Source organism: Microtus ochrogaster, unplaced genomic scaffold, assembly GCF_000317375.1.
Source record: "Microtus ochrogaster isolate Prairie Vole_2 unplaced genomic scaffold, MicOch1.0 UNK38, whole genome shotgun sequence".
Classification (NCBI taxonomy): domain Eukaryota; kingdom Metazoa; phylum Chordata; class Mammalia; order Rodentia; family Cricetidae; genus Microtus; species Microtus ochrogaster.
Genome location: NW_004949136.1, coordinates 2,219,169 through 2,238,774, shown reverse-complemented (window position 1 = coordinate 2,238,774; position 19,606 = coordinate 2,219,169). Strand labels below are relative to the sequence as shown.

Sequence of the window (19,606 nt, the reverse complement as noted above, 5' to 3'; positions counted from 1 at the left end):
GCAGAGTCGATGGTGACAGCTAACTGGATGGAGTGGCTGTGTGCACACTGATCCTGATCAGAACTACTCGGCTGGAAGTGACTCATGGTTTGCCTGGTTCAGTGCAAGCTGGACTCCATGGTCCAGAGACACTGGAAACACACAAGAGCTGGACACCTGCCCTGGGCGCATGGCTTGGGTTCTTTCCATTCCAGCCACGCATGGAAGAAGGAGCTGGGAGATTGTGGCTAGGAGTTTGGGGGCTGTAAGGAGGTAGATGGATCTGAGGAGTATAAGTTCCAGGACGGTGGGGGCCAGTAGCCCTGGAGATGGCCTGTTGGCATAAACCCCAGGTAGGGCGCACGCACAGCTGCCATAAACTTCCGACAAGATCTGCAGACTGCAGCGGTGATCTAGCCTGGGACCATTTCATGAGACAAGGTGTGGGCTGAGGGGCTTGGCCAGCTAGGGCTCACCTCCATCTTCAGGGACTAGAGGTGTTTGGTCAGGGCAGAGGTGGTGGTGAGGAGGAGACACTGTATCTCAATTCACTCAACTGCTATGACAAAAATATTACGGGCTGGGAACCTTGTCGAGTGAGGTTTATTTATCATGGCTGAGTCCAAGCTGGGCACTGGTTTGTAGCTGACACCTTCCCACTCTGTCCTCACACGTGGGTGGGCTGAAGTGTCTTACAAAGCCATTCACCCAGTTCTTAAGGATCCATCATCACAACCTACTTCCCATCTGCAAGACCCTACACGGTGGCACCATCCCCTTGGTAATAGGATCTGAACACATGAATTCTGGGAACACAGTCAGACCACAGCAAGGTGCCAGATAAGCAGTGTGTGATGTTGTGTGTGTGTGTGTGTGTGTGTGTGTGTGTGAGCGCATGCACACGCACACGCGTGAACATATGCCAAGACCCTGTGAGTTGAACCATGAGGTGCTGGGCAATGCCCCCTTGTGGCTGGAGAAGGAGAGGGTGGGGAGGAGCTTTGCCAGATTTCAGTACCTTCATGCTGAGATGTCCTTGAGTGGATGAATGTGACAAGATACCTCAGGTTGAGGGATGGCAGGAACAAAGGGCACAGGGTGGGGAAGGCACGCCCAGGTGACAACTGCCTGCCACCTCCTCTTTCCTGCTGACCCGTCTTTAGTCACCAGGATTCTGTGGCCTTGACCTTGGTCTTGCTGGGTATTGGCAAGTGTCTGTAGTGCCAAGAAATGCACAGGCGGAGACATGGACAGACAGACAGACGTGTGGTAGGTGAAGGTGCAACATGGGTACAGGCGCACCAGGCTGTCCTGGAGATTGCAGTGCGGAAGGCAGGCAGGAACCTGACTGTGGCTCATGAAGCCTTTCTAGGCTCCCTGCTCTTCCTGGTCCTCCGTGGAATGCACTGACCCGTGGAGACAGAGTTTGGCAGGTCTGGCTCTCACTCCACGGAGGGATGGCAAGGAAGGAGGCTGCTAACCCCATCCAGTCACTTCATTGCTGCCTGGGGATGGGCAGGATTAGGGATCTTGTGTATCTGAGCCTGGGGGTTGGTTTGGCTAGTCTATGGGACTAAGGATTGCAGAAGGAAGGGGCGGAGAGGGCAGCCCAGGGCAAAGGGATGTGTTCAGAATTCAGACACACTGCCCTCACCCTCCCAGAAGAACCTAGGAAGGGGCTTGTGCCACTTCATGCCAAGCAGCCCTGCCCGTTGTCACGAATGAATGAGCCACCCCAGCCTGATCTCTGTGACAGCTTTGGTGATGGTGGTGGTGATGGTGACCGGCTGGAGCCCCATGACAGGGAGCAAGACGGGGTGGGGGGGAGTCTGCCTAGGTCTGGAAATTGCTGTCCCTTCTCAGAAGGATCAAGTCGCATGCTGACAACTTGGACAGGCCCAGGCCAAGTGGAAGCCAGGGTCTCCCAACATCACAAGGATTCAGGGACCTGTGGAGGAAAGGGACTGCATGGGCTGTGCTTGCTGGCGTGGGCACAGAGTTCCCTGATGAACGGCCTTGCAAAGCCAGTTCCACCTATGCATCCAGGAATCTGGACATTGGGAAAGGCTGAGGCAGGAGTCAGTCCAACCAGTCTAAGCAGCTTCCTTTTCAAGGAGGGCTCCCTGGGACAGTACATCTCCCCCAGGACCCTGAGGTGCCAGCCCTGATCTTCCTTGTGGCTGCTCCAAGGCCAGGTGTGAGCAGAGTATTGAGGCTGCCCACTTCAGTGGGGCCGTGAGTCACCCAGGACAGCTGTTCTACATAAGTAGGAACGGTCTGCTCCAGTCCAGACAGGGATGAGTGGCTAGTGGAGAGAGCAGCTCTTGGATCTACTGGTCAGTGCAGTCTGCAGCCAGAGGATACCTCCTTGCGGGTCCTCACCTTCAGCCTCTTCAGCCCACGGTGGCTGGGGTCCACCAGGAGGCCATTCTGGGCTGCTGTCCAGGCCTCCTCATACTGCTGCTCCTCTAGACAGTGCTGCCCATGGGTCAGGAACACACTGGCTGTGGGGCCCCGACCAGGTTGTTCTGCCAGGCTGCTTTGAGCTTGGGCTGGAGACAGGGCCAAGGCCTGGGTGAAGGCCCCTGCAGCTCCATGCGTATCCCCCAAACTCAGCAGCAGGCGACCCCGGGTGCAGAAATCTTCTGTCTGCCTTGTCGGGTCACTGTCCCCTGCACCGTCCTGCAGCACACGATCCAGGTCCCTGAGTGCCCGGTCATACTCCTGCAGCTGGGTCAAGCAGGCCATTCGGAGACGCAAGTAATAAGGCCTGCCACCACCAGCCAGGACAGCCAAAGAACAGTATCCCAGTGCCCGCCTTGGCTGTCCTAAATCCAAGAGGTTGCTTGCTTCCTTGGCAGCGGCCTGAGCCGGGGACACAGAGAAAAAGCAGAGTTAGCCTCTGCTGGAGTGCTGTCCCTTCCCTGTGCAGAAGACTCACCCACTTCTGGGGGCCTGGACGTAGAGATGCCTAGAGGTCCCTAGGTCGTCAACTCCATGTGACTGAGAGCTGGCCTAGTATGTGTGCCTCCCCTTGGTCCCAGGGGTCTGCAGAGTTACTGCTAGGAGGGCTGATGGGTCCCTGGGTCCATAGGAACAGGAACCGGCTTTCCGTCATGGGGTACAGTGCCTTCTCTCTGTACTAGATTGAAGGCTCCCAGGCAGGGCTCTAGGCTTTGAGGTTAGGACAAGGGCATCTGCTCTTCTTATTCCCTGCTGTGTGATCTGCAAGAGCCTCTTGCCCTCCCCGCCGAGCTGCTTGCTCCTCGTGACTGCAGGGTGCAGCTAGAAGGGACTCAGAAACCACCGGTGCAAAGGATCACCCCGGCTCTGCAGGAGCTCCGCTCCGCCCAGCTCAAGAACGGGTACTGACTGTTTAGTCACTGGCGCAGCAAGTACAGCAGGACTGCTCTTGGTGGGCGGGACCAGAGCGAGGCAGGAAGCTAAGAAAGGCCACTTCCGGGTTGGTCCCTGTTGCTGGGCAACCGAACGCTGCCTTGCTAAACCCAGCCCTTGGGATCCAACTCCAGTAGGTCTTGGGGTCTCCCTAGTGTTTTCTCGATTCTCCCCTTCAAGCTTCGGGACCTCCCCAGGCCTCCATCTCAAGTCCCCAGTCCCTGCTTGAGCTCCAGGAACCCCGTAGCAGCGCCCTCAGCGCCCCCCCCCCTCAGAATTCCCCACTCCTCCCATAGCTTTGGGATCGCGATTCCCCTTCTGACTTTTTTTTGTTTGTTTGTTTTTCGAGACAGGGTTTCTCTGTGGCTTTGGAGCCTGTCCTGGATCTAGCTCTGTAGACCAGGCTGATCTCGAACTCACAGAGATCCGCCTGCCTCTGCCTCCCGAGTGCTGGGATTAAAGGAGTGCGCCACCATCGCCCGGCCCCTTCTGACCTTTTTAGAGCTTCAGGATCCCACTCCCCAGCCCCCTCCAGTTCTGGGACTCCTATCTGGCACCCAGGACCCCAGAGACATCTCTGATCCCGACCCTGTGTAAGCTTCTCTGGGTTCCCTGACACTCCACCTTCTTCCCTTTCTCTTAGCTCACAGTCCAGATCCCAGACCCCCTGTCCCGAGGCTTTTAGTCCCTTAGAATCTATACTACAGAATACTGTTCTACAGATATGCCCTTTTCCATGGCACTCTGCTGGCAGAATTCAGAGCAACGGAGAGACAGAGGCATTTGGAGAGATGCTTGTTTTGCCTCATGTCAACTCTTGACGCAATGTCTCTCAGACTCCAAGGCCTGGACTTGTATACCCCCCCCCCAGCTCTTTCCAGCCTAAGCTGGGTCCTGGGGTGGGCCTTGAACCAGGGTAAGGTGCCCAAGTCATCTGTGGCTTGCATGCACAAGCAAAGAAACAGGGTAAGTGTTTCCAGAAATCTTCCATGACCAGATCTGGGGTTTCTTATTCCACCCCACCCCAAACCCAAGGAAACCAGCCAACAGCAAGGAAAGAAGAGCTATCTGGGCTAGGCATGGACTTCTGAAGCTTGTGGTGCTGGGTCAAGGTCAGCATGGGGCTCAGGGGGTCTGTCCCACCCGGCTTCCCACCTTCTCACCTGGGTGAGACTCCGCTGCTCTGGGGATTCAAGGAGACGCAGCAGGAAGCTGAGGTCCTGAGTATCTGTCTCTGCCAGGCACTGCAAGTCATGGGCAGCAGCTGACACAGCTCCCCTTTTAAGCTGGAGCAGGCCTCGCCGGGCCTGGGCAGCCTCTGATGATGGGCTGAGCTGTAGAGCTTCTTGCAAGTGGGTGCCAGCCTCTTGATACTTGCCTGTGGGGATCAGGGAAAGACAGTCAGTGTGTGTGTGTGTGTGTGTGTGTGTGTGTGTGTGTGTGTGTGTGTGTGTCTGGGGAAGAGGTATGCCCAGGAAGGGGGACATCTAGCCCCAGGGAGCTACTTTGGTGTTCCCTACTCTGTCTCGGTTGGGGTCCATTGATGGGAGCAGACTCAGCCCCAGTAGGAGCAGAGCTGTGGGGCAGCCCCCTGTAGGCTTTGGAGGACAAACGCAGATGAGGGAGAGCTTCCTTTCAAACAAGGGGTGACAGGGAAACACGCATGGCGCATGTGGACGCGCAGGTCCTTTGGGTGTTCCCTGTGCCAGCAGAGGGAGCTGACTTGGCAGTGGTGACGCGTCTTTAACCCCAGCACTAGGCAGGCAGAGGAAAGTGGATTTCTAAGTTTGAGGCCAGCTTGGTCTAAGGAGCGAGTTCCGGGACAGTCAGGGCTACATAGAGAAACCCTGTCTTGGAAAACAAAACAAACAAACAAAAAAGCCAGAGAGTTGCCATTCCACAGGCCCTACAGGGGTTGGAGGTCACGGGATTTGGAAACATAGACACCATAGTCCAGGGACTCTTTCTCCACTTCACAGAGAATTAACAGAGGATCAGGAGTGTGGGTCAGAGGCCCATGTCCCCCGCTCTTACATACATACCCAGCCCTGTAAGGATGTCTGTGAGAAGCAGGTGCCAACTGGGCTGTGCAGGGTCGATTCTAATCAATGCCTCCCCCATGGCAAGGAGGCTTTGGGTGTCCCCCTCCACAAGGAGGCCTCCAGCGTCCAGCCACTGGTTCAGGAGGACCTGGAAGCGGCTATGGAGGCCCTGGGTGAGGGGCAACTGAACTTCTGGCTTCAGGGAGTGGATCTCAGAGATCACAGTGCCTGGATCGAGCTTCAGGGCGGAGAGCATGTCCTCCACAGCTTCCTACGAAGGGAGGGAGGCCTGTGAGTGTGGGCGTGGGAGAGCTTTACTCCCATTTTTCAATTCTCTTCTCAAATTCTGTCCGTGGAGTCTCAGGGGGTCCGTTCTACCCAGCTTCTCACCTTCCCTATCCTGACTATCCCGGCCTATCTACCTGTTAGCGTTCAGGCATCTGTACTGTACTGGCTGGCCTGCCCTTCTCTCTCTCTCTCTCTCTCTCTCTCTCTCTCTCTCTCTCTCTCTCTCTCTCTCATCTCTTTCTCTTCTGCCACTTTTGTCCCCAGAGACTGGTTTCTTCCCCCCAGCCCTTTCTGCCTCTTCTCTCTCCTCTCCAAATAAACCTCCTATGTGAGCCTTGTTGCATGGTGTGATTTCTCTTCGTGGAGTTTTAAAATAAATTACAACACTACCACCTGCACAGGTTTACTAAGATCCACTAGCTGCCCCAAAGCCTTGCATATCTATCCCTGCAGACTGAGGCAGGAAAGCGTGAAAGGTGAAGCTGTGGGAATGTGACTCTCGTTCTCTGCAAGTGCTTGTGGGCAGAAGAGTTCTGACGTGCACCCTGATGGATGGAATGTCATAAGCCACCTTTTTGGGGGTGACTTCTGCCAGGCTCCTAGCAGCAGCGGGCTCATATGGGCCCCATCACTGGAAGCCTGACCTCGCTCACCTTCCTTCAGCAGAGGAGGAAGGTAGCACCCCGGTCTCCCTCACGTCTGCTTGCCTAGGCCCAGGTGGGGAGGATGGGCTGGCACCTGAAGCTGGTCCAGGGCCAGGTGCACGAGGGCTCGGCCACACAAAGCTTGCACGTTCCTTGGCTCCTCCCGAAGCATGGAGTTGAAGTCAAACATGGCGGTCTTCTTCTGACCCAGGATCCCGTAACAGCGGGCTCGGGTGAGGAGGGACTCATTGGCCCGACTCCCTGAAGGAAGTACATGTGGTCAGGACAGGGCTTTGGCTAGGGCTCTTGTACAGGGTCCCATACAGTGTCCAATCTGGGTGGGCAAAAGGATACAAGGTCCACTCTGGGATGCTAAAACTCCATTGGGTATTAAGACTCTGTCAGGCCACCAGGGTTACTGGCCACAGGGCAGAAGCCCAACCAGGAGGGGTGGTGCCTGGGAGAACTGTGGATGATTGGGGTGTTCTTGGAAGGTCTATGCCACTGTTTAGGTGGAAGGGGGTAAGACAAGTTCCTTAGGCCAAGGTAGAGAAAGGAAAGATGTGGTAGGTAGATTGAGGCTCAGAGTGGGCAGCTTTTCCCAGCGAACTCTGGGAGGTAGAGCCTTTCCCCAGACAGACTGCCTCCATCACACTCCTGTACATCTGCCTAGTGTCCCACACAGGGAACCACACACTCCCTCTGCAGGCCATTCTGGGCCCTGACCTTCCCCTGCCACTGATGACCTGCTGGACTGGGTACACCAACCGCTCCTCTCCCTCCTCCTACGAGCTCCCTTCCACCTACTCTGAGGAGCAAGTGGTGGGGAGGTGCCAGCACAAGTCACCAAGAAGCCACCACGATCAGAATACAGGACTACACGACTCCCACCCCTGACCCTGCCCGGCTCCAGGGACTTGTTCTTGCACTGTGGCACTCGAGTACTGCGCTCCAGCATGCTCGGGGAGCCTGCCACAACCCAGATGAGAAGACTTGTCCAGATGTGGAGGCCAGGTATGAGCATAGAAAACCTGCCACTTCTGTGAAGGGCTCAGGGAAGCCAAGATCTGGACTACACCTCAGAGGGGAGCAGGCAGAAAGGTAGCACCCTGCTCTCCCTCACTCCTGCTTGCCCCGCAGAACAGAGTCCCAGCTGGACCAGGCCTTCCTCGGGCTTTGATACACTCACCAGATAGCTAGGGTTCAGCACGTAGGTGATCTTGGTAAATGGTCCCATCTCATCTACACTGTGGAGTCTCAAAAGCACAGGATTGTGTGGAGCAGGCTTGATCTCAGATCCCATGTCTCCCATGCATCTGGCATAGGATCAGACCCCTGGGGCCGGTGGGGGTTCCTACCTGCAGCAAAGATGGCCAGAGAGAGGTACGCGATGGCTTCCCTGGTGTGGGCCTCGCTCTCTGGCCCCCCTGGCCGTGTCTGCAGTATGTTTAATGCCCGTGTGTGACAGTGACTTTGCAGCAGCTTCAGGTCCTCCTGGTGGAAGACGTCCAGGGTGTGCTGGAGACAGGCGGTGTTTCCAGACTGGGCCACCTTCTTCACCAGCTGTGGGGCGAGAGGGGAGTCATTGCTGTGATCTCCATTGTTCCTTGTTTCTTACTACCCACGCCCTTCCCAGCACTGGCTGCTCTGAGTAGGTCCTGGCTCTGCATTCACAGGCCTGGGGTGGGGGAAAGCTGTCTGTTTTGAGCACTGGAAGGTTTTCCAGGAATTGAAGTCCCGGCCATTTAAGCCCTTGAAGGTATGTTTGGCTTCCGTTTACTGTGCCTCCTCCTGAGAGGACAGGGATGTGGGGGGCGAAGAAGCATAGAATGCAGCAGCAGAAACTGACAGGTGGGGTGGGCTCCTTTTCCTGAGTCTTGATGTCATTCTCTGTCACATGGGTGGAGACCCCACCCCAACAAGCTGACCCAAGGAAGGCTTGAATAAGTTTGAGCAGGAGACCTCAGAACAGCAAGTGGCGGGGACTCTAGGGAGCTGCTCATAAGGTGCGGACCAAAAGCCAAGGGTCTGGCCGGACTCTAGCCAGAGGTTCTCCTCAGACACAGACAAGCTCCTCTCTCCATGATTCCATCCTAGGAGACACAACTGTTCCCCATGGGCCTGGTACAGACTCCTGACCCCGGCAGAGAAGGACTGGTTAGTTCCAGGTTTCTGCCCATCCTTCTGCCCAGAGAATCAAGGTTCCAGCCAAACCAGAGGAGAATGAAGAAGCTGCCTGGTCCCTTCAGCCCAGACTTCATGGCCAGAAATCTCCCCAGAAACATGAACTGTGAACCTTGGTGCAAACAGAAAGCTCACAATGCCTGGGACAGGTCTTAAACTCCACCATTCCAAGAGCAGGGGTTCTCAGAGGCTGGGAAGCAGGGGTCAAGAGTCTCGTAAAGCTGCACCTCTATTCCAGGCAGAGTTAGGCTTGAGTTAGGCTCAGACTATGATCCATTGGTTCTTGGCCACTTTTCATTACACCACAGTTAAAGCAAGTAGGAGCACCTACCATGTGCAGGTACCTCTCAGGTCCTGAGCCCTCCCTCAGCCAATGAAGCTCAGAGAGGTGAGGGATGGTCACAGGTGATGGTGTGGGGCTTTATTTGCCTATTCCAAAGCCCAGGCTGTAGGAAGCAGATCTGGGGCCATGGGATGCACGGTGTTCTCCGCAGAGCAGTGCCCGCTCCTATCTGTACAAACCCACCCAGGTCTTCTCACCTGGTTGGCATCATAGCAGAAGCCCCTCCTCAGCTGAAGCAGGGCCAGTCGCACCAGCACAGGGGCCGCTTGGGGCTTCCGGGACAAGGCAATCCGCAGGAATTTGTGAGCATCATCCAGGCGACCCAAGAGGTACAGGGCATCGGCCACCAAGAGGCAGGAAGTCTCATCCTCTGCATCCAGCTCCGTCAGCAGCATGGCCAGCTGGTAGACACCATAGGCATCCCTATGGAGAAGGTGGTTCAGTGTGGGACAGGCCTTTTCCTGTACCCCTACATCACTCACGATGTCAGGCCTCAAGTGACTCTTGCCCCCAGCCATGCCTGTAGTCTGGGTAGCTCCTTCCCTAATGGGCTGAAGAGGGAGGATCACGTCACCTCTCTCCAAACTCCTAACTGCCCCTTCACCCTCCCCTTGCTCTTTCCACCACCCCACAGGGCAGGCCCTCTGCAGAAGAAGGGACTGAAGCCACCGAAGGACCCTGAGCAGACCCTGCCTCAGTTTCCTTTCTTATCAATATAAGAATTGATGGTGAAATGTAACAGCAATAGGAATCCACACGAGGGCAGAGGAAGCTCAAGGGTGGGCATGGGGTGTGGACTAACGGTGGTGGGCGAAGGCTGGGCAGAGGGAGGTACATCCCTCCCGTAGCAGCATGTCACATGGGCCTGGGAGGCAGGGTGGGTGCTACTTGAAGTCAAAGACCTTCCTTGGAGCGGTCTCCTGAGCCAGAGCTACACCTGTCCGCACGTTGAGACAAGTTGTTATGGAGACAAGGTGTCGCAAATGTCTTCAGCAACAAAAGGAAACATCACTCAAGTTTAGGAGGAAGATGCAAGCTGCAGCTGCAGCTGCAGCAAAAACTCCATATCTTGAGGCATTTCACGTGCGCAATAAGAAAAGGCTAGAACGACACATTGCAGGGGTCTGATGTTCAGAGGGTCTCATCCCTTCCATTTAAAAAGGAAAACAATGGAGGCTGGAGAGATGGCTCAATGGCTAAGAGCACTGGCTGTTTTCCTAGCGGACTAGGGTTCAATTGCCAGCACCCATATGGTGACCACAGCTGTAATTCCAGTACCAAGGTCTGAAGCCCTCTTCTGGCTTTTGCTGGTACTACAGGCATGTGATATACATATAGGCAAGCAAAACAAAACGAAAAAAAAAATCACAAAATAAAATGTAAATACTTCATTTAAAAAATTGTGGTGTGTGTGTGTGTGTGTGTGTGTGTGTGTGTGTGTCAACGAGAGCAGTTGTCCTTGGACGCCAAAGGCAAGGGTTCTCTTGAAGCTGGAGTTATAGGCGGTGTATACATACTGCTGGGAACTGAACTCAGGTTCTTACTAGCACTTTTTCTCAACTCTTAAGCCATCTCATCAGCCCCCTGACCTTTTCGCTTCTTGCTTTTTTTTTCTTTTTCCTGTGTGTTTTTGAAATACGGGCTCACTTTGTAGCCCAGGCTGACCTGGAACTCTATAGCTCAAGCTGTCTTCATGGCGATCCTCCTGTATCCGTCTCCCAAGGGCTGGGATTGCAGGTGTGAGCCTCCACCTAACCTAATGTATTCCTAACATTAAGGGGAGGAAGCCCACAAGGTACCACTTTCTGAGATCCAGGATCCTGAGATCCAGATTCCCACCGTTAGCCACCCAGTCCATCCTAGCACAGTGTTCTATCAGACATCCCTACCTAACTTCCCCCACCTCCAGCGCGGGGCAGGCTCTCACCCCTCCTGCGCCTGTGCTGCAGGGCCAGCATCCCGCACAGCCTTCCTCGTGCAGCTAGGAGAGCGCAGCAGCATCTTGCGGCCCTCCTCCCGCAGCACGGTCAGCAGCAGCCCTCTCTGGTTCCAGGGCACATAGGCTTTGGCGACTAGCAGCGTCTCCTCCGGCCGAAGCCGGCAGGCGGTGATATAGTCCAGCGCGCCCAGGAAGGTGCTACCCTCCAGCACCCGCAGCAGCCCTCGGCCGCACAGCGCGCGCACGCAGCCTCCCGCGTGTGGCGCCCCGCGCTCCACCACCGCCTGGAAGTCCTCGCGCGCGCGCCGCGCATCACCCGCGTGTAGCGCACAGAAGCCGCGCAGCGCCAGCAGCTGCGCGAGGTCTCCGGTGCGCTCCCCGATGCGCTCCCCAAGACGCCTGGGCCGCAGGAGACGCTCACACTGCGTGCGAGCGCCCGCCACATCCCCGGCCAGCAGCAGACACTCGGCCAGGCGGATCCCTAGCGCGAGTCGCCTTCGGGCGGGAGCCACACGGAGCAGGACCTGGAGCGCGTGGGTCACAGGAACCAAGAGCTCGCGGTCCGCGTCCTCTCGCAGCTCCCGGCGGCTTCGCACAGCCTCCAGGAAGCGGTCGAAGCCCACGTCCGCGGCTTCCAGCGCCTGAGCCTGCACGCGTTCGCGGTCCTCGGCCGACAGCAGTGCCTGGAAGTGCCTCCGTGCTCCAGCGGGACTCTCACGGAAGGCCTCCTGTAGGTCCAGCAGCATGTCCCCTGCTCGGCCGTCGAGGAAGAAGGCCGCAGCTGCGCGGGTGACCAGCAGGGCTGCCAGGTGCTCACCTGGGGAGAGAAACCTGTATTGCTCTGCCTTCCGAAAGCTCTTTCTGTCAGCTCAGGGTATCTCCCCTAAGTCCGCAAATAACCCAGGACCCTGGAACCACAAGGACCACCCCAAATGGCGCCCGTGAGTGATGCCATAGCACCACGCCACCACCATAGCTGGTGCCACCCATCACTATTGCCCCTGACTCTGGGTAGGCATCACCTCTCAGTCCCAATCGAAATTTATTTACATTTCCTTCCGCCCTGACTTCCAGCTATGGGTTTTAGTTTCCTTTCCAGGGATGTAACCCCATCCAACCCACACTGTGAAACTGGGATTCTGAGTCTGACTTTGTAGGGTCACCAGTGCTGGAGTCTTTGCATCCTACCATCTCTGGACCAAACGCTTTCCTGTAGGAAAAGAGAGATAGCAGAAGGAGGGGCTCAGTAATCTGAAGCCCTTACCGGAAGAGTGGGTGGAGGTCACTGGCTGAATCTCCTGATTTCTATCCCTTCCCATTGTTAGCGTGGGGGTTACAGTGATGGACACTCCCCAAGGTGTGAGGATGGATGTGGGGAGCACACTATCACAGCCCTGAACCCAGCAAAACTACAAACAACCAGTTTGCACAGACTGACCAAGAAACCCGCCTCCAACAGGGTCCCCTGCCCAGTCCTGGTGGCAGAAGCCAAAGGTGTAAACAGAAGAAAGATCAACCCTGGAAACAGCCACACTTCCTTCCAAGAATGCAAACACACACACACACACACACACACACACACACACACACACACACGTTCGATTTCTTCATCGTCCCATAGGCTGTTAAGGCTCTATTCATTTTTCTTCTGTTTTTTTTTGTATTAGATTATCTATTTTATTTTAAATTTTGATGACTCTTCTCCTATCTTTATAGTGTTGATTTTTCATTATTATTTCACTTTGAATTAATTTCCATTTTTTGGGTGATGCTGAGTAGCAAATCCAGGTCTGTGTACATGTTAGTCAAGCATTTCACCACTGAGTTATGCTACCTCCGCTAGTATTTTTTAAGTTGTAGACCAGACATTTGAGCAATGCCCTGCAAAGACTCTCATTTAAGTATGCCCCACAGATGAGGGCTGAATTTTGTATTCGTAGCCAGTTAAGTTGCCTGGACTCAAACTCCGAATTCTGTAGCAGAAATAATTAAAACTCAGAGACAGAAATTGGGGTTCAACCTGAAAACCAGAAAAGCCAAGCCACTAGAGAAATCTAAACCTCTACCAAGGCTGGGCAACCACAAACTAAGCAAACTAAGCCCCTCACTCCTCCCATTTTATATTCCCTCTAGTGCTGGGATTAAGGGCATGTGACTCCCTAGTGCTGGGATTAAAGGTGTAGGCCACCCCACCTGGATTTATTTCTGCATTAATATTGTGTAGTCCAGGGTGGTATTGAACTCACAGAGATCCATCTGACTCTGTCACTCAAATCCTGGGATTAAAGGTGTGTGTCACCACTGCCTGACCTCTAGTGGCTTCAGCTTTGCCTCTGGTCTTCAGGGAAGATTTATTTATCAAAATACAAATAGACCACTACAAAATTCTGTCCAATTCTCTTTTTAGTTCTTCCTGATGCTTCACAGGGACCATCTTGTCTCTCCTGCTTGCATCCAGTTCAGCAATCAGCCATGGGCTTAACATTAAGATTCTGCACCGCATCCTTCCCGTGGCCCCCTCCTCGGGACTCTCTGTCCAGGAGCCCACTCTTTTTAAACCAAGGCTTTCAGTTGTACGCATGATTGCAGAGATGCTAAAGGAAAAGCCTCGAGCTCCCACCTCCAGGCAGTCACCAGCCGACACCTTCCTTCAAATACTTGGCTTTTGATACTTCATCCAAAACAGGTAGCTGCCGCCCATGGGACAGGTGACCTGTGAGGATCATCCACCTTTCCCAGAGCCGGATCCACCCTTAGCTTTAGGAATGTCGATGGCCCAGGACGTCTAAGACGCCTCTCACTGCTTTCATTTTTGGTTTTCTGGGGTTCGCTAACGAATTTCCTTTCCGATCAGCTGTGTAAAGAAAACGCTTTCCCCTTGCTGTACTTCTCCTCCATCTTGTTTCCACGGTGCTGGACACTTTCTCCAGGTTTTGTTGCTGCGTTTTCTCTTTGGGGAAGTTTTTGCCAGTTACTTTACTTATTTATTAACCTCACTGATATGTAGGAATTCCACAAATCTCTGCATACTGGGTTCCCTGCCCTGTGGGGAGTCCAAGGACCACCCACCTCCATCCAGGTCTAGTAAGGTGAGCATTCAAACTGCCTAGGCTCCCACAAAGCCAGTACGTGCAGCAGGATCAAAAACCCATTGCCATTGTTCTTGAGTTCTCAGTAGTCCTCATTGTCCGCTATGTTCAGTGAGTCCTGTTTTATCCCATGCTTTTTCAGACCCGGGCCAGCTGGCCTTGGTGAGTTCCCGATAGAACATCCCCATTGTCTCAGTGTGTGGGTGCACCCCTCGCAGTCCTGAGTTCCTTGCTCGTGCTCTCTCTCCATCTGCTCCTGATTTGGACCTTGAGATTTCAGTCTGGTGCTCTTTTATTTTTACTTTTATGTGTGAGTGTTTTATATGCATGTATATCTGTGTACCATGTGTGTGTTGTGCCCATGGAGGTCAGAAGAGGGCATCAGATCTCCTGGAATGGGAGTTACAGATGGTTGTGAGCTGCCATGTAGGTCTTGGGGAGCTGAATTCAGCTCTTCTGCAAGAACAGCCAGTGCTTTTTAATGCTGAGGCAGCCCTCCAATCTCATATGTTCTTTTAGTATATTACTGAACATGGTGAATCACATTATTCTGCAAACGTAAACTTAGCAAGTTCAATATTATCTGTTGCTTTTGTTTGTTTTGAGACGGAGTCTCACCGTGCAGCCTGACTGGCCCAGAACTCACTATGTAAACAGACTGGCCTTAAATTCACATTCATCCTGCTCGTCCTGCTTCTGTAGCCAGAGTGTGGGATTACAGGTGTGTCCCATCACATCCAGCTACAAGTCCTCTATGATGTGATGCACTTTTGCTGACCACACACACATCAGAGCCAGGACACGGAGCTTCCGGTTCTTGCCAATTCCTTCCTGTTCCTGTTTATTATGTTCCAGCTGGCAGGGACCCTGGCATTCAGCAGACACTTTGTCTCTCTTTGCCACATCCCAGCGACTTTGTGTGACCACAGCTGACTACAGACCGAAGTCCACAGAAAAACGGCAAGGTGAAAGAAATCTTTACTCTTTATAAGTTGATTATCTTAGGTGTTGTGTTACAGCCAGAGAAAGCTGCTAGCGTAGGGTTGCCGTCCTCGTTAACCCCTCCCCAGTCAAGTCTTTAAATCATTCTTGGTTCACAGTGTGTGACTCAGTGACACCTCAGATCCATTATTTCCCTCTTCCCTCCGGCCCAAGAGCGTGGTCTCCCTCAGCCCCCACCTTCTTAGTGCCCTCGCTCCATCCAGCCTTCCACCTTCCCAGAGCCTGTCTCCTTCAGCTTCCCTAAGACTCCTGACTTCCCGGTCTCCCAACCTCCCCCGAGACTTCCAGCAAGTCTGGCCTGTTTCTGACTCCTGAATCACACTCATACACAATACCATAAGAAGCATGGTTGAGGCTCAGCTGAAAAGCCACCTCTTCTGGGAAGCCCTCTCTGCTAACAGCCAGATTTGTGCCTTGCATTTTATAAGGCAAGAACCTTGTTTGTTCCCTTCTGGGTTCTCTCTCTTTTCACTGTGGTGTCCCCAGCTCCAGCACCAGCCCTTGCCCCACCCCAGCTTTGGTCCCACCACAGACAGGTTTTAGCTGTTGTTGGAGTGACTGTCCTACCTTGGGGTCTGCTCCCCGTTGGGTCAGGCTGAAGGTCCCGGCTGCACGCTGCCAGGCAGTCTTCAAATCTGCCTCTATGAAGCAGAGCTTTAGGTGACATGGCCTCCACCCAGATGCCCCTGGGGTCCAGGGCCTTCAGGAGTGCCCGGCAGTTGGTCTCTTGTGGGCCGCTGCTCTCTGTGGCCTTCAGGAGTCCTGAGAGGTAGTCCTGGAGGGTGCCAAGCAGCATGGGGAGATAGGGCTGCTGGTGGCTACGGATGAAGGCCACCGTCCGGTCTGCACTGGAGGCATAGGTCTGAAGATAGGCAGCTATGCCCTCACTGACCTGGTCCACTGAGAGGACCCAGGCTAGGGCACGGGTCAGCTGTAGCTCCAGGGTCTGCTGGGAGTGTGTATCCAACAGGGCATTGCAACGCTGTACCACCTCCGTGTGGCGCCCGTGGGCCAGCAGGCCAGCTAAAAAGTACAGGACAGTGGCAGGGTGGTCTGGGTAAATGGCACCAAGGAAGGCAGAGGCCAGTGGCCCTGTCAGGGAGACCACGGCCATGCCATCCCAGTGGATATCAGGAATCTGGCTGTCCCCATGACACCAGGCCTCCAGTGTGGCCACCACAGGTGCCCCTGGGGCCTCAGCCAGGACAGCCTGTACGTGCCGCACGGCCGAAGGGGCATGACAGCTGAAGGCCGCCAGGTAGAAGCCTGTGGCTAAAGGCAGCACCCCAAGGGCCAGGTGCTTGTCCCCCTCCTGGCAGAGGCAGACGGCGAGCTCCTGAGCTGACATCAGGGTCTCAGTACCCACTGGTCCGTGTCATGAGTACTACCGATACCTACAGAAGGGGAATTGTATTAGTGTCCGAGGTTCAAGTTCACCTGCCCCATAGCCTCTCTTGAGTCTAACCTCAGAGCAACCTCCCAATTCCTGCCACTGAGACCTCAGAACCTGTACAGACACTGCTGGATGGAACCTGGGACCTGGTTACCAAAGAGACATTTTTGGAACTCCTTGACAGGCTGTCTCCGTTAGTGGGACTTGGGTTCTACTGGGGCCCGCCAGTCTGGGTTTCAAGTTACTACTCTTATCTCTTGTGCCTCAGTTTCCCCCTTTGTCAAGTGGTATGGGACCCTGCCTACTCAGGTCAGCCTCAGGGGGCCTTGGGGAGCAGCTGAGTGCTTAAGGGGTCAGGGCCTGGGCATAGTCTGGGACCCCTGGCTCCCTCTGTCAGGAAGGCAAATAGCTGCAGGGTCTCGGAGCTCCAACCCAGCACTGCACCCCCACCAACCTGCTCAAGCCTGGGGGATGCAGGCTGAGGGCTGGGGCTGGAGCTGGAGCTGGATGTGGAACGGCACAAGAACCCACGGTGAGTTCTGAGGTAAGACCCCAGGACTAACTTGTCTTCTAACCCTGGCCTCAGGCCCCAGGAACTACTTTTGGCCTTTCATTTCATGGTCCCCAAATGCTTTCAGTGAAGAGCCCCAGCAAGCCCTCCCTGACAGACACGAGTACTCATGCCTACCCTCAAGGCTTGCACTCACAAGCTGAACCAGCCAGGTCTGGGGATGGAGAATCTCTGAAGACTCAGATTCCTTATTAGGTTGGGTCCAGGGTTGGTGGGTGCAGCCGCTGGTCAGCCCCAGGTACCCTGGGCCCCTTTAGAGACACAGAAGCAGGAGAGGCCAATCTCCAGTTTCCAGGGAGACTATCAACATCCCAAAGCTGCCTGGATGCTCAGCTTTGCCCTCTAGTGGCCAGACATGCTCAGGCTCAGTACCCACCTCCCCAGCCCTTGCAGCGGTAAGGAGGGGGGGGAGGGCGAGGAAAGTAGGTGAGAAGAGGCTTCTCGCGATGACCTTGGAGTAGAGAATCTGAGTCTTAGAGGAGGGAGGCTCAGGAGAGTACAGCCCCTGGTTCTGGGCGAAGTTACCCGATGACTTGTGCTAGTCCCCACCCTGCACATTCAGACTTAGTCTCTGTACCCCAGAACTCAGCCTTAGGGGTTGGGATAGTGTGATCTCCACACCACCCCCACTCCCAGGCCTCTCCCTTCAGGCCCCTGTCCACTTTGGTGTCCTGAGGGTCTTCTCACTTGCCCCCAAGTAGTCCCTGACCCCACAACCTGTTCCTGGTATCGCCCTGGCTCTGGCAGCCCTGGGGAACTCCTCCTTGTTGGGTAGTGGGGCACAGGGTTCAGTTTTGGAAACAGGGTGTAGATACTGGGACCTGAGAATCAGTCTAGATTCAGTCAGTTGCCCTATGGGGCATGCTGGGTAACCAGTTTCACATGGCCGCAGAGGGGTTCTGCTTTGGGCAGCCCCTCCCAACTCACTGCACCAAGGGGTCCAGGTTTGGGGCAGTGCTGGCTCTTCTTGGGGTTCTGGGGACTGGGTGTAAGGTTGCTGGGGAGTGGGGTCCTCTGATGTCCTCTTAGAGGCTACCTTTCCGGAAGGTCCTACACCCCTCTGTGGAGAGAGCCTGGGCTGAGGTCTGAGGATGCAGGGTGGGCATGGCCAGCAAGGCCCATCTCCTTGTATGGCTAACCTTCTCCCCAGCTCCTTGACGTTCACAAAGGCACGGAACTCAGGCAATCAGCAGTGGTGAGGGCTTATTAAGAAATTTCCTATTATGTTACTTTGATTACTTTCATTTTAATTACCCTAATTAGGCGAGCTCTGTAATGGAGTAGGCTGTCCTGTGGGGCTGTTGGAAGGGCCTGGGGCACAGAGGGGCACTGACTATGGCAATCACATTAGCCCTGATCTGTCCCCTGTGTCCTGCCTGGGTGTATGGAGCCCGAGAGCCTGCAGGCACTGGCCAGATGGGCCGTCTTCTGGTTGGGAGTGAGCTGTAACCGCAGCTCCCGTTGGAGGGCAGCGCGCCTGGATGCAGGGCCCTACCTGCCCAAGCTATCTTCTGTATTGTTTTTCTGTTTCTGATACCTTGGTAGACACACACCGGTTGCTGGACCTGGGTGGAGAGGCCAAGGCCTGTGGCCCCAAGTTTCAGAATCTGGACATGGGAATAGATCACACAGCTTCGGACTCCCTGTGATGGTGGTGACCAGAATTCTGGCCCTGTGCACTACATGGGTCCTGCTGCCCTAGACACCCTGCCTTGTTGAGAACCCAGTCGGCCCTGCTCCGTAGTGATAGCCCTTAGATGCCACATGAGAGTAGTTTCACAAGAGGCATCTGATTATCTGGCTTCATATCTGTGGTTGTGGTTGGCCCCTGGGAAAGACAGAAGAGTCATGGCCTCCCCCAAGGGTTCCCCAAGGCATGCAATGTCTAAGCAGGGCCTTGGGATGCCCTGCATTGGAAAGAGCACTGGGTTGGTGACCAGGGTCTTCTTAGATGAGCAGAGAACAGTGGAGAAGTTGAGGAAACTGAGGCTGACCTTGTGGGGTGCAGGTCTGGCGATTGTGAGTTACTGTTCAGGGACAATGCTCGCAGGGCTTATAGGGACGGCTTTCCCAGCTCTCCAGAGGAAGATTGGGAGTGGCTGTTCCCATGGAAAGTTTTTACAGATTCCCCTTCTCAGACCCTTAGGTGCTCTCCCAAGAGGATTGAATTAGAAAGATGTGGTCCATGTCTTTCCAGAAGTCTGACATCTCACCCACTTAGTGGGCAGTGACAACTTGCCCCTCAGATACTGATATGTCCCTGATGGTTAGGTTCAGCCCCAAGGGCTGGGGATCTGAGCCTTCCTGACACTGAGAGCTACTAGTGGTGCTGGACTCGGGGTACAGTCCATGACACAACTCAGCGGTAAACTGGTCAGCCTTGTCTGCCCATTCCAGGCCTCCAAGGGAGTCTGAGCTTCTCTTTGCCACTGACCCGGCATCCCACCTGCCTCCCTCTCCTTCTGCTCCTCCACAGGTGCTCACCTCAAGGGTTCATTGTGTCTAAGCCAGTTTGAGTTAGAGCAGATCAGCACCCAGGATCCCCCAAAGGGCAACCTTGGGTTCCCAGGAGTGCTCTTCACTCACCACTGGCCCATACCCACCAGGGCCACCTGCCTCCCAAGCATCCAGATTGCTCTGCCAGGCTGTGTAAGCATCCGAGCTCCCTCTAGCCATCAGAGCTTGGGATACCCTCCCCAGACAGGGTTCTATGTGACCTCAGTAAGATATCCGAGC

General features: G+C 54.8%; 1 protein-coding gene across 1 annotated transcript; it reads right to left on the bottom strand.

Moving 5' to 3' along the window:
• Positions 1 to 63: 63 nt before the first annotated feature.
• On the bottom strand, positions 64 to 16,276 carry Ttc34 (tetratricopeptide repeat domain 34). The gene is made up of 8 exons (XM_005368721.2): positions 15,474 to 16,276; positions 10,804 to 11,632; positions 9,074 to 9,299; positions 7,708 to 7,912; positions 6,444 to 6,610; positions 5,418 to 5,688; positions 4,539 to 4,753; positions 64 to 2,844 (listed from the first exon to the last, which is right to left on the bottom strand). The coding sequence occupies exons 1-8, from the start codon at positions 16,252 to 16,254 to the stop codon at positions 2,317 to 2,319; spliced, it is 3,222 nt and encodes a 1,073-aa protein (XP_005368778.1). The 5' UTR covers positions 16,255 to 16,276; the 3' UTR covers positions 64 to 2,316.
• Between the last annotated feature and the right edge of the window lie 3,330 nt (positions 16,277 to 19,606).